General features: G+C 34.9%; 1 protein-coding gene across 1 annotated transcript; it reads left to right on the plus strand.

Annotated features, from left to right (window-relative positions):
* Positions 1–61: 61 nt before the first annotated feature.
* On the plus strand, positions 62–10,484 carry LOC107224151 (ras-related protein Rac1). The gene is made up of 3 exons (XM_015664093.2): positions 62–208; positions 993–1,380; positions 8,542–10,484. Exons 1-3 carry the CDS (start codon positions 174–176, stop codon positions 8,695–8,697), a joined length of 579 nt encoding a protein of 192 aa, XP_015519579.1. The 5' UTR covers positions 62–173; the 3' UTR covers positions 8,698–10,484.
* Positions 10,485–15,042: the final 4,558 nt, after the last annotated feature.

Consider the following 15,042-nt stretch of genomic DNA (forward strand, 5'->3'; position numbering starts at 1 on the left):
AATATATCCGACTAATATACATGACTGTGATGCAGAGTTATCAAAATACTCCGGCAGTACATAGTGTATCTCCCGTGGCTGTCTCCCCGCCCTTTACGTGTGGTCTAGTGATCTAGTCTCGGTTACATTTCTCCTTCGTTTCTTGCGATTTATTCCACAGATTATCCGTGATAATGCAAGCGATCAAGTGTGTTGTGGTCGGCGACGGGTGAGTTGGTCCTACAGGTTTCAAATACTATAATCACGTTCTGGTCGAGACCTGCTATGCGTAACAAAAACGAGTTAGGGGATAAAAAGAGATGCTTTTCTGACACTATCTTCTTGGTGTGTGGTCAATGGTCATCGTCGTGTCATCGTAAAGGCTGTTCCTCAAAATGTTCAGACCTTTGATCTCCTGTGAAACAATTGCAACTCAACTAGTTGTGTTGACTAGAGAAAGAAATCTGGATTTTCAACTATCGAACGTTAATGCACGAAATCTGAGGGCTACTTTTTCCTTGCAATTAGATCACACACCTCCCCTTTCTTCTGCAATATGAATCTCAACGGATTCCTTTACCCACATGCCTTCCAATCTCTCTGTTATACGATATACGGTAAAAATCATGCTCTTTAATCTGTGCCCGAATAGAGCTAACCCAATAAAAATGTATGACATCATTAACATTTTTTCAAACTCTTCAGAGGTAGTTCTACTACATCCAAAACCATGTTTTGGTCCCAATTCTTTTCATTAATCATTAAAAAATTTCATCAGTGGACATGATTCTAGTGAAATCACAATTGGACCATGTTAAATTTAGAAAATATCCACACAGTACTGTCTCTCTAGTACTAACTGTCATTAGCAGTACTAATCACTGTTTCTCTTTTGTGTGCGCTATTCAAATTGCAATGAAAAACGTTTAAAATTAATCAAATGAAAACTTAGTATTTCCAATTATTGAAGAACCTGTTCGAAATCAGTACTGAATGTTACAATTTTCAAACAGGGCCGTGGGTAAAACGTGCTTGCTGATTAGCTACACAACAAATGCATTTCCTGGTGAATATATCCCAACGGTATTCGACAACTATTCTGCAAACGTCATGGTGGATGGTAAACCGATAAATCTGGGCCTTTGGGATACGGCTGGTCAAGAGGATTACGATAGGCTCAGGCCACTTTCCTACCCACAGACCGATGTCTTTTTGATATGCTTCTCGCTGGTAAATCCTGCTAGTTTTGAAAATGTGAGAGCCAAATGGTATCCTGAAGTCCGTCATCATTGCCCGACCACTCCAATCATCTTAGTTGGTACCAAACTTGACTTACGCGAAGACAAGGAAACCATCGAACGACTCAAGGACAAAAAGCTGGCACCAATCACTTACCCTCAGGTATATCAGATCTTTTTTCTTATTCAACAGGGTAGTGACGAAGTCTGCAAATAAGGTATGGAGAAGTCCCGTAACGCTGGACAGCACCTAGTACCGGACACACTTAGTATATTCCAAAGTCAAAACAGTATCTACAGTTTTCTTGCGTGATTCGAACATATGCAATAAACGTAGCGACGGGGGTATACCGCAAGCAGCAGCGTGCATTCGTGCATTGCTGAGAGTTTGTTCATGTTTAAGTCCGGATAAATTTGCGTCACACCTAATTTTCACACGTGTATATTTTGAAGAATTAGTCGTTCTGTTGTTTTGATTTTCCTCTGGGATATTTATTGGTATGTATTCTTTCAAACAATGTTCAATGAAACTTGATATATTGTGAACAAGCACATAATTTATCATTCAGGCATGCTTTACAGGTCCCTAATACCGGATACTTGATTTGTCCCCCAGTTCCAGATATCCATTTTTTTCTCATATTTTTGTTATTTATACAAAACTTGCTCCTACTGGTTTTAGTGATATTTTACCATGAGTAACCAATCAAAAATACTTAAAAAGTGAAAATTTCCCAAAGAAAACATGAAAAAGGCAGTTTAAAAAGTCTTGGGTGGAAATAAAACAGTTAGAGAAGCTGCACTGAAATTTGCAGTACGAAAAAGTATTTTAAAGTGCTGAAATTTCAAAGAACTAGCGCATGAGGTGTGCTCAGATATTCCAAAGTTCTCTGACCAATATATTTGTGACCATTGCAAGATTTATTAATCATTGCTTTCCATTCGTACTATCGGTGTCCGCTACTAGGTACCACTTTTCTGACTTACTGGTTTTTACTACTAAATACAATAATATTTCTTACTTAGTTTAACGTTAAATAACAATTCACAAAGTTACCATATCATTCAAAATACTCGAAAGATGAACATAACAATAAAAACCATTATGTTTTTACATGGGTTATGATTTTATTAACGAATAACCTTATGCGTCCGGCACTGGGGGATTTCCCCCTATAAATCAAGCAATTCTGTAGTAATTGAATAACTGGTAGAAGTCAGAAAATTTGTATATTTTTAAGAAATTTCAGAGAAATTAAAAAAAAATATTATTTCACAAATTGCATACTTAGTACAGTGTGCCAGTACCCTCATTTTCTATCAGTTACTTGATCGAAATATCTTGACAAACTACATTATGTAACATTGATGCAATAACGCGTTTAGAGGAAAAATTGTCATAGTAACACTCATAATTTATATAATTTGTTTGTTGATTAATTACGAATTTAAGCTTTACTTATCTGGCTACCGGAAAATTTTCGAAATATCTTTAAGTAAGAGAATATTTGGTTAAAAAGATTTTTGACTTAAGATATGTCATTCGCTCCCATTACGCGACACTTTGGGAAATGGGAGCCATTTAGTGTTCTATATGTCAAATGGGAGCCATTAATTTCAGTAAGTCTGACAGAAGTCTAATCCTCTTTCAAAACGCTGTAATCTCATTTGCCTAAATAGTCATTGATCTGATAATAAGTAAAAATAAATATTTGATAACAATATCATATAGCTCCCATTACCCGCATAACATCGAATTTAAAATAAAAAAATTATATCATCCTGTTTTTTATTGCAATTTTAAAAGTGACACCTTAAATTAGATATATATGGTGATACAGCAGGTGTAAATACAATATAGTAATTATGCATTTTAATGCTTTGCCGGAACGTTGAAATTTTGTACTTTTTATAAGCACGAAGCGAAAAACACAATTGTATTGTGCAACTAAACGCGGGATTCTACAGGGGCGCCCGCGAGAGGACATATTTGTCGGATGTTCACGAAGATACTCAAAGGCTGTTTGCATAAATACGAGCATTGGAAAAGTGCATTTTGACACAGCTTTCATTATCCGCAGGCTCTCATTACCCTACTCACCCCTACCTCACAGGATACCTTGCTTTGCTAAAACCAAATCGTTTAAACTAGCAGTGTCTATTTGAAAAAAATTTTAATCCAGGTATTTGCAATCTTGAATAAAGATAAAAATCTATATGTTGTTGGGTATATTTTTTTTGTAAGTAATTAGAAAGTTTTTATTCACGGGCTGGAATACCTTGCAAAGTCATAAAGTGTAAATGAGAAGATACTTTTTGACATGCTTCATGCTTCAGACTGCTTCAGATTGCACACGATCTTAATCCACGCAGTATTATTTGACACATACTTGTAGCGATATTCACTTGCTGCACTTTATAGTGTGTAGCGAGCTCACACTAATATTACGAAATTCAGACATATCAGAAAATTTTCCAAATAGCATAGCAAACTTATTTGATAATATTTTTGTCTACAGCATATTGGTGGAAACTTTCTTGTATAAAAATAGAATTTCACTAGTGTTCAGGTAAATTTTGAAAACTGGAACTTCACAAGAAAACAAAATTTTCGTAGGATTTTGTGTGAGTTCTTGTATTTTCAGATTTTTCTTTTAATTAGATGTTATTACCACTTGAGTCTCCTTGCTACAATGAATTAAAAATATTTATTCCCGACTCAATTCTATATGGCTACTTTATTGATGTGTAAAGCAGAACAAAAGTAGATGCACCTGAAGCTAGCCGCCAATGGCAAACCATCAATTCATTGAAAGTTAGTATACATATTGTTTTTCATGATCAAATTATTGAAATCAATACATAAGTATTAGAAACGTTATCACAACATTGATTTGAGTGATTTTTCCCTGAATATCACTATGCATATGACATTTTTGTGAATCAGCGGCTCGTTACCGGTGGCTAGCTTCAGCATCATCAAAATTAACGTATGATTACCACTTATACCTTTTTCCCTACATTCCTGGGTGAAAAGTTCTCGATTCCCGCATTTGTGAGAAAAAAGTAGTGCTCTTCTCTTGCTAATGGGCTAACCACTTTTCAAGTCAATAAAGTGGCCACAGTTAAGTCGGAAGTGCAGGAATAAAACTGCTTATTTCCTCTGGTGATTACTCGATTTTATTTCCTTGTTACATAATGTACTGTTTAATTGGCATATGTTTTATGTAGCTATTGCAGAAAATTCAAATATTCTTAACAATTGAATTTCTTCTTAGTAGAAGCGATTTTGTAAAGCAAACAAAAATTCGATCTTTAGGAAATCTAAAATTCTCAACGAATTCTAAATTCCCGAGCTAATCATTCTATTTTTCACATTTTCACTATATTCTCGTATTCCTACATCTTGACATCCATAATCTTCCTTTCATAATTCTCTAGGAAAAACTGTAGTATCAGCCTCAACAGGGATTTTCAGCGTGTGAGCTTCAATCTACCAATGAAAAACATTCTATACGTATGAAAAAAATTCCCTGCATTAGGAATGTGACGCATGAATGAAAGCTCAGTAATGAATTGCGAAAATTAGGTGGAATTTGTTTGATCAAAATATGCACGTTTGCATAAAATGCAAGTCAATTTCGGTGCTAGCAAATTGTCGAAAGCAAGTTACGTAGACTGCAAAAAACTCTTTATATAGCTACCACTTTTTCAGGCATCCGGACTATCCAGCTAATTCGGGTCAGCGTTTTTAGTGTTACTTTATATAAGCATCGGATTATAGTTAAACTTTATTTGATCACCCCATCCAGACATGTATGGATTAGGGTGGGTCAAAAAAATCAAGTATTTTTTTTTTTGGATTCGACACACGAAAACTAGTTCCTAGCTACCTCTAGAAAGTACTTACCAAATCTAAGCTCTTAATATTAACGGGAAGATTATGCTCATCATAGTTTTCCATTTTCAATTTAGTCTTATATAAAAATGGCCATATCTTATCACCAATAGATTGTTAAATTAGTTGCATCGTCAATATTTATAGGAAATTGAACGCTCTACAAAAATGGTCTCTTATACTTTTTTCATTAATCTAACCATTTAAAAGATATTCAAGGTGAAAGGTTGAAGTATTTTAAGGAAAATAACTTTTTGTTTTGAATTTTGTAACTTACTAAAAAATAATTATTGTCAAATGAGTTTCAGATATTTTCATAGGAAATTGAACGCTCTACAAAAAAGGTTTCTTGTGGTTAATCGATTACTGTAACCATTTAGAAGATATCCGCAGTAGAATCCCAATGCCTGTTGATTTTAATAGTTTTTAAATAATTATTTCCAATTTATCCATTCAATTTATGAATTTTTACAATATTCATGAGAATCTGAGTTTATTTCGAAAGAATGACAGTTTGCAAGTTATGTCTTATCTTTTGTTTGAGAATATATTTCATCATGCAAGATGGATGGCGAAGGCCATCTATAGCCTAAAAATATTTATTTTTAGAGATGAGTTTGATCTCACTACCAGAGAATTGAATAGTCTACGGCAGATTTGCATTTTTACAGTAATGGTATATTTGAAGGCTTGGTTTTCATCAACTTCTGCGATTGCAGCTGCTAATAACGATTTAGAATTTTTAAAACAACTGATTGAATACAAAAAGATTGATGCTTCAATTTCATCAGCAACTATTGACAAAATGACTTCACATTTGTGGTATTTAAATGATGAACTCGCCATTTTATCACTGTTTGATAATACTGTTCCACTTGATATGAAAAAGAAAATAGTCGAAGCTGTAAAAACTCGAGATGGTATTAAATCTAAAGTTAAAAGATTTGAAATCGATCGAAAGAACATAAATTCAATCATTCAAAAGGATTTGAGTGACTTTATTTCTCAGAGATCATTGAATTTATTTAAAATATTCGACCTACCATATGATTTTCTTGATCTTGACATTGAATTGTGGACTTCCGATGACAGTTATAAAGAAAATGAAGACTATTTTAGGCAATTAAAAGTTGTAAATGACGCAGCAGAGCGTGGAGTAGCGCTGGTATCTGAATACAACCAATGCTTGACAAAAAACGAAGACCAGTTTCAATATTTATTGCAAGTTGTCAAGGAACATCGAGCAAAATTTCCGAATTGCAATAAAAGTCAATTTTTATAACTTAAACAAAAAGAAAAAATATATTTTTGTATCAATACTGTATTGAATTATAAAATTTCATATGGTAAAATAGAATTTTTTTTTTCTGCTGATATATTTGATGATATTTCTTAAATAAAAACCTTCTCTTTCTGGAATAGATCATAAATTATCTCAAAATCCATCAAATAAATGGATAAATTGGAAATAATTATTTAAAAACTATTAAAATCAACAGGCATTGGGATTCTACTGCGAATATCTTCTAAATGGTTACAGTAATCGATTAACCACAAGAAACCTTTTTTGTAGAGCGTTCAATTTCCTATGAAAATATCTGAAACTCATTTGACAATAATTATTTTTTAGTAAGTTACAAAATTCAAAACAAAAAGTTATTTTCCTTAAAATACTTCAACCTTTCACCTTGAATATCTTTTAAATGGTTAGATTAATGAAAAAAGTATAAGAGACCATTTTTGTAGAGCGTTCAATTTCCTATAAATATTGACGATGCAACTAATTTAACAATCTATTGGTGATAAGATATGGCCATTTTTATATAAGACTAAATTGAAAATGGAAAACTATGATGAGCATAATCTTCCCGTTAATATTAAGAGCTTAGATTTGGTAAGTACTTTCTAGAGGTAGCTAGGAACTAGTTTTCGTGTATCGAATCCAAAAAAAAAAATACTTGATTTTTTTGACCCACCCTAGTATGGATTGTGTTTGCATTGAAAAAATATTGACAGACGAGCTAGAAAATCAGTTAGCTGCTGCATTAAGACTATGTTTCCATGAATTCCGCAGAGATATCCCAATTCCTTCAAAGTATTCCTTTGGTCCAAAGTGGACGAAATACCGTACTATTCCAGTGTCAACTGTTATTTGTACGTATATCTATTATCCATAACAGGATCTCAGATTCAATTGTATATTATTTCGGATCAGAAATTATGTCCATACAAATGAGATAATGCGGAAACTCTTCCCTGCGTAAGAGATTGAAACAACGTAAACCTTATTTTTTATCCAAAACAATATACACAAATAACTCGGCATCCTCTTATCACAAATGGATCACAGGATTAAAATTTTACTAACAGGTTTGTTCATATGAATTTACGGAATGTCACTGACAACTGTGGTTTCACAAATACGTGTGAAACTGTGTCAGGTTTTGTTGCTTGGCAATCTGAGATTATGGAAAGCTTGGTTGGCATAGCTTTTTTAATCTTAGAACTGCAGTTCATTTTTGTACCTTTAAACGATAGACTGGGGTGAATATCCACCACAAGCGCTTCTTGTTTGTAAAATCGTTCCTAGAGGAATAATGAGACTTGTGAGTGATGAATCTTTTCTTTCCTAATAAGGAAAAGGATGACACATAGCAAGGTTAGTTTCATTGAAGTTTAATAGGTGAAAAATTCATTTAAATAAAAAAAAGTGCCGAATAATAGTAAAAACGTAATTTTTCAATCAGAAATTCATATCGTGTTTTGTAATCAACCCATTGTCAAATTTGAAACGCGGTTTTGGGGAGGATACATAAGACGTAAAAAAAAAATTCGTTGCTATGTTCTATTGAAAAAGTATACTTATTTGAGACTGAAAATCAAAAAATTCGGAGATCTGAAATATGGAAAAACTTAATGAAAGGTCCATAATATATTGTTTTCGAAGTATACTTTTCTAGTTGCAAACTACAATATATATTATGAAAAAAGGTAATTTAATTATTATTTTGTTTCTCTTCTGCCAATATACAATGGATCGTAATCTATGAAAATCCTGTCTGTAAATGATATATATAACTATTTATGTTCAAATAGCTTAATAATGTGGAATACATGTATTTTAGCAACAAAAAATCAAATTAGTGCAACATAACTTTTATAAACGACAGACTGGGGTGGATATTTACTCCACGCAAGCTTTACATCTATTTGCTGTCACCACGGGTGAAAAATTGAAAGCGCTACCGACTTGACTCTAGTTTTAGAACAATGTCACTTGCCAACTGGGTAGTTTAAAGGCCGCCTGGGGGGATATCCTCCTCAGTCTGTCGTTCTAGGGTTAAGAATAATCACAGTAAAAAGTACATATGTACATAATATAAAAAATTATATTGTATTTACCCATATCACTGTTTATTTTAACAGGGTTTAGCAATGGCTAAGGAAATTGGAGCTGTCAAGTACCTAGAGTGTTCAGCCCTGACGCAAAAAGGCTTGAAGACTGTGTTTGATGAAGCGATACGTGCCGTTCTCTGTCCACCTATCCATCCCAAGCCAAGACGCAGATGTTTTCTGCTATAATATTAATTGTTTCAACCAATGGCAGTATATATACCTATATATCCACTTTGTTTTTCCATCCCTCTCTCCATCTGTTTGTTCCGCACAGCGTACAGACCATCTTCAAACAGACAATGCTAACAAGAAATGTTGGACGTACGTAGCAGTCACCACTGCAGCTAGCACAAGTTCAAAATGCACAAAGCGGTGTGTAGCTGCACATTGTAGCTTTATCCAAACACACACGTACTATACCTATGGATAGATAGTTATAAAAAGATATAGCCAACTAAATTTCACAATTCATTAGTAAAAGACAATAGCATTTTCAGAGGGTAATGATGACCTTTGTTGCTTTTCTATGGCATAGTTTGTATTCGGATTTTCTCTTTATTCATTATATCATGTTGTGAAATAGTTTTGATAATATGCGGACAACCATTACAGAAATCAAATGAGTAAAGCGTTATAGCTATGCGTGATGAACACAGTTAAGGATGTGAGAACAGCTTGGATTATGGTGGCTTGGCTTATGAGACAAGAGGGATGTAGAAGGAACCAAACTGATTGTGTACAGTATATTAGAGTATATTATTAATAATTATATATAAATGATGAAAAAAATTAACCCTACTATTATTATATTATACATACCACAAAAATTATAGATATATAGATTTTACGTATACGCGATTTTAATAACATTACATAATGATAAACAAATGCCATTGCTGTCTCCAACACACCTCTAACTACCCACCCACCCACCCATTACCAGCCTCTGTGCTTATGATCAAATCATTTCGCGTGAGTCCAATAATTTCTACTTTATGACTCTTTTTGAGGTTCACATGTACATTCAACATTATTGTAGTAAAATTTGGGCCGACACTTGCTTATGATTGATGAAGGCTTTGACTAACGACAAAGAAAAAGTATTGACAGACCATAATATACAGACACATCTCAAAAGTCAGTAGCAAGGACATTTTTTGTACTACACTTTACGAAGAGTGAAAAAGCGCTTGGCAATCGGATGAATCAGATAAAATTCTGAATTCATCCAGGTATAATATTCCATCGAAAGGTTTGTCTATTAATTAACACTATTTGCCGCGTGTAAAGTGCAAAAAGCTAAAACGTGCGATTCTCTTTGTCTTGATTGGAAAATTATATGACTGTATGTTTCACAGTAAACTATGATATTCTTAACGTTACAAACTTGTGTTGAATTTGGTTGAAATTGACTATTATTAAGAATTCAAATAATTTTTTTTGTAATAAACAATGTTTTATTGCGAACTCTGTAATTAACTGTAATAACAGCTTGTAATAATTACAGAACAAATCAATTTCAGGTTAATAATAAATTACAAGTGTTTAGTGGTGTCAGAGAATAAAAAAAGGTAGAAAGAGAGCATGCGAGGGAGGGAAGTAGAGAAAGTCAGAGAAAGAGAGAGTGCGAGAGTGCGTGAGAGGGGCAGGGAGGGAGAGAGAGAGAGAGAGAGAAAATGTGAAATTGAATGTAGATAAAATCACATTCTAATTGTATATAATTGCTGACGTGAAAACTTATTCCTATTATTATCGTAATGTATTAGCTACTAAACGAATCTAAAATACACGTTGCTTGTTTTTATAGTAAACAAAATGCCCAGGTCTCTATCACATCTTGTACCAATTGTAATAGATGATCGTGTAGCAGTTGTAAATTACATGCAAGGTTACGACAGGATAAGAACGAGTTATTAGAATTCGAAGAAACCGTTGCCGTAACTAAATTGGCTTTATTAAATGGGTGTTTATTACATGTTATTCTTCTTCCCATACTCACTTACTTTAATTCAATGGTTTTAAGCTTTCAATGGAAAATGTGTATTGCATACGCGTAGACATACATTACATACATAGACATATGCCATCAAGGACAACAGCTTTAGCAGCCGAGTTGCTAGAGTGAAAATGTTCGGAATTTGAGTAAAATAATCTCGAAAGACAGACATTTTTAGTAAATGTACAATTTAAAATTAGGTAAATATTATTCATAGTCAAGTTTGAGATACCTCAGAAGATATAGATGAAAATAAGTTCTGTTCTAAATTTATGTATAATTTGTGAGCTAAAGTCATGGAAATTGACAAGTTTGTCTCCAAACATGCTTAAAAAGTTGAGTTTTCAAAACTTGCGGAGCATACGTAAAGTATCTCATTTCTGGACAGTTGCGGTAGAACGACGCTTGCTGAAATTCCCAATTGACCACTGATCTGTATAGTATCTGGATAGAGCAGGACATAGGAATTACAGGGACAATGGATATAGGTATAATACATACATATATATATATATATATATATATATATATATATATATATATATATATATATATATATATATATTGCAACGCATCGGTTACCCGTAATACATGTAACAGAGTACACGCATGATCGAACCACTTAGAAGGACCAACCTAACGTGAACGGGATAATTTCTACGTACGACGAGGCGACACACCGAGGGATTAAACCAACTATATAAGGACCACGCTGAGCAGCAATAATCAGCAGTGTCCGAGCAGAGAGCTGACTTGACACATAGATGATCGATTGGAGCAGTGTCGAGCAAAGAGTTGGCCTGACTCAAGGATAGTGGTTAGGAGCAGCAATTAAACTAAGATAAATTCGAGTCAAAAGGGATCAATTTAATCATACTCAGAAGAAACGTGAGTTTCGAAAAACGAAACTCAATTGCGAAAATTCAATAATTTAGAAAAAGGGGAAGAGAAGGCGATAGTAGAGACAGCTTTGCGATTATTGTAAAACTAAATTTATTTTTGTGTCCTTTTTTTTATATCCATTTTGTTATCCAAATCAGCTTATTTTTGTAAAATATATTATTATTATTCGTGCATTCGACGCTTATGAACTATACGCGGTTGTTTCCTTGGCCGACAAATTAGGGAGTAATCTCGTAGCATTTAGGGATTCAGCGACGGTGACACGACCTCACACTTGGCATCATTATAATCCATGATCCCGTCGTGTAATTGTGAATCCCGAGGATCCCGAGCCTGATCGACAGCCATGGCAATCCACCCTGGACTGTAGAGACTATCAATAAAATAAAGGACAGGTACGGCGAACACGGGAAGTTCGAACCCTGCATCGCTAGAGGGACCACGGCGACGGCATTAGTGTCCGAGACTGTGAAATAGTGTATATATATATCAGTGGTGAAATAGGTCAAAACCACGGTCTTACATACAGGTCTGGCAACGAAGGTAGTGGGGATGGTTCATTTCACGGCCGGTTATTTATCTCACTTTGTGGCCACCAGGCCGGCGTTGTGATCGAGGGATGGATAATCAACGCGTGCGCAATGCAGCGCCAACATAATAATAATATTATTAGTGGCACATTTTCATCCCTACCATCCCTACCCCACGTACATCCCTAGATAGCAACGCCGCGACATGGCTATTTCGAACACTAAAAACCACGGACAACCAGAGAACCACGCCGCTCTGTAGAAAATTGGCTTCGTTGCCAGACCTGTATGTAAGACCGTGGTCAAAACCAGCCCCCTGACACAAGCTGCTAAAAGTGGTTCGCGAAATGTCCCTAGATTCTGCTGCCAGTCTCCACCGCTAGTAGCGCTAGTAGTTATCTGATGAGCTTGCGCGTGGTCAGCGAGGGCAGCGAGCGTGTCAGAAGTCTACTAGCGCCACGTAGAGGAACTAAAAAACGGGGACAAAACGCGTACAATTTTTTAGTGTACGAGCAGTGGTGAGTGTCAGGGAGCTGTAGCGGGATTCCGTAACTCTTTAGCGACAATTATCGCTATCGTTAACGCCGCCTCCTATCGACAATTGTCGCTAGTGGTGATTCTGTAAGACGCAGTTAACGATATTTGCCGCTAGTTCGCATCGTTAGCTTACGATAATTATCGGTCGGCTAGCGACGGATACGGAAGTCTCGCTAAGGCGTAACGATAATCAGTGCCACAGTGGACGATAGTATTGGTGCAACAACGTGTCAATGTGTTGCGCGTGAATTTTTCTCTCGCCTTCAAAATAGTATTCAGATTTAAAAAGGATTGAAAACTTCATCATGCAAGTGAATATGAAGATCCACTTTAACAAGCAATTATTTTTTTCAGCACAATAATATAATCGTTTTAACGTTCTCTATAAAACGGTGTTTATTATCCAAGTAATTGTATAAAATTCAAAAACATACTTTTAAGGTTACGTTGACTCAATCCTTAATATCTTTCCAAATATACAAGTCCATTTATAATATATCGTAAGGGTTAATTGAATAATAGTATTTAATCAAATCTCTCGATAGCTTTTTAATGTAAAAAGTAACAAGTTCATTTTTTATTCGCCGTAGAATAGATTAAATAGTAATATGTAATCAACTCTTTCGATGCTGAGAAATAGACTTATGAAGAGGGCTCAGTATACTTGCACTGTTCCATTTTTTTCCATTTTTGATAAATCGGAGAAAAGTTTTTTTATACAACGCGAGGAAAGATCACGGCAAAAATACAGATTTTGTTTGCGTTCACAAATAATCTATCCGAAGTTACTAGATTTTTAATGATAATATCTGCGACGTTGTCAAATTTGCTGAAAATCTATCGACATTTATCAATGCGCCTGTAGCCGGATTCTGCAACTCTTTACCGAGTACTATCGATAACGTTAAGTGGCGACGTTTGTCGCTTGTACTATCGATGGTTGAGACAGATAGTGATTCCAGAGATGAGTAGGGAGATCTCCAACGCTCGGCTTTTCGTGATACCAGCTAAGTTGGAGCGTCGACGTGACACCTAGGCGGCCACGCACCGAAGGTGGCCCATTTCCGACCTGACACCAGGCGGCCATGCACCGAAGGTGGCCCACAATCGTGTATATATAGATACACTCTGTTGCTCGAGCAAGTGGTTGCCAATCGCATCCTTGTCCCCGCTCGCACAGATGTTTCCAGGAATGCAAGAATTGGGATTTTTTTTGTTTCAGTTATGAATGTCAGCGAATAAAAGTATCTCCAGATTTGATAAATCTTGGATTCAATTAGCGGACGCTGAACCAAATTAATTAACTATTCCCAGTCCGAATACTTTTTTTTTTAATATATATTATTTTTTTATTGATATGAAAATATGTGACGCCTGGTGTTCTCGAATATTTGTACACGCAGTCTATGGAAAAATATACGAAGCCAGCTCGATAACATTTATGCAAAATGTGCAATGGACAAGTGGTTGGGGGAAATTTTTTTTTTCTCGAACTGAATCTTCCAGAGAAGCATCAGCGAATTCCAAGCAAGCTCCATAAACATACCGAGCAAACGCGCGCTCACGGACGTAGCTGTGGTGTGGCTGAGTGGATACCACATGAGGATGAATTTTCAATCACAGGTTTTTGCGCGAAGTTTTTATTAAATGTTCTATTAAATTTATTTCTTCATTTTGTAAATATTAAAAAACCAATAATAAATACTCAACATTGATAATTTAATAATATTTAGTATTAATTATATCAAATAATGATATTTTAATTTATATCAATAAATAATACATACGGATAACTAACCTCAATTATATTGGAGCACTTGAAAAAGTATTTTAGCACAATTTTTTCACTAATATTCACAAATAGTAAATAATATTAATCCAAATATTCAATTTAAATCACTACTGAATATATTTTATTGCCACATATATAATTCGCACTTGTATGAAAATAAAACACGTGTTGTGACTGTAAAAACTAAAACCATGTGGATAAATATTATAAATAAATATGAAAACAGTGATCAGAGGCGACAAGCGTACCAACATTAGCTTTTTTTCGAGACTTAATGAATTCGGTTAAGTGGGCAACTTCATCCTGTTAATTTTGTGTTACAGTGATGCGCGCGCATCTTGAAATTTCACTCTCATCAGTTTTTCATAACGCGCCTAAAGAAGTATAACTTCAAAAAGCAGCGAATGTAACCCCGTAGCACGTCAAGGATAAATTAAAGCAGCGTAGGGTATTTTTTGAATAGGCAATACCTATCTTTCTTGTCCCTATTCCCTTGACCCTGCTTAAAAAATCTGACACAGACTGTCGGATCTCTATCGGATACGACACAGATCCGCTACAAATTGTATTATATATCGTATCCGTCGGATTTTTCAAGCAGGGGAGACAGCCCGAATTTAACAAATAAACTCATTATCAACATCTTTCTGCAAAGAACCCACAACCGATGCACTGTCCATGAGCGAAACAGCTCTCGAAAAAGCCAGCAAACATTATAAGTATATAAAGTATAGGTATATTTTGAGGTTAATCATTGTGACAGGTCAGGAATC

Source organism: Neodiprion lecontei, chromosome 3, assembly GCF_021901455.1.
Source record: "Neodiprion lecontei isolate iyNeoLeco1 chromosome 3, iyNeoLeco1.1, whole genome shotgun sequence".
Lineage (NCBI taxonomy): Eukaryota > Metazoa > Arthropoda > Insecta > Hymenoptera > Diprionidae > Neodiprion > Neodiprion lecontei.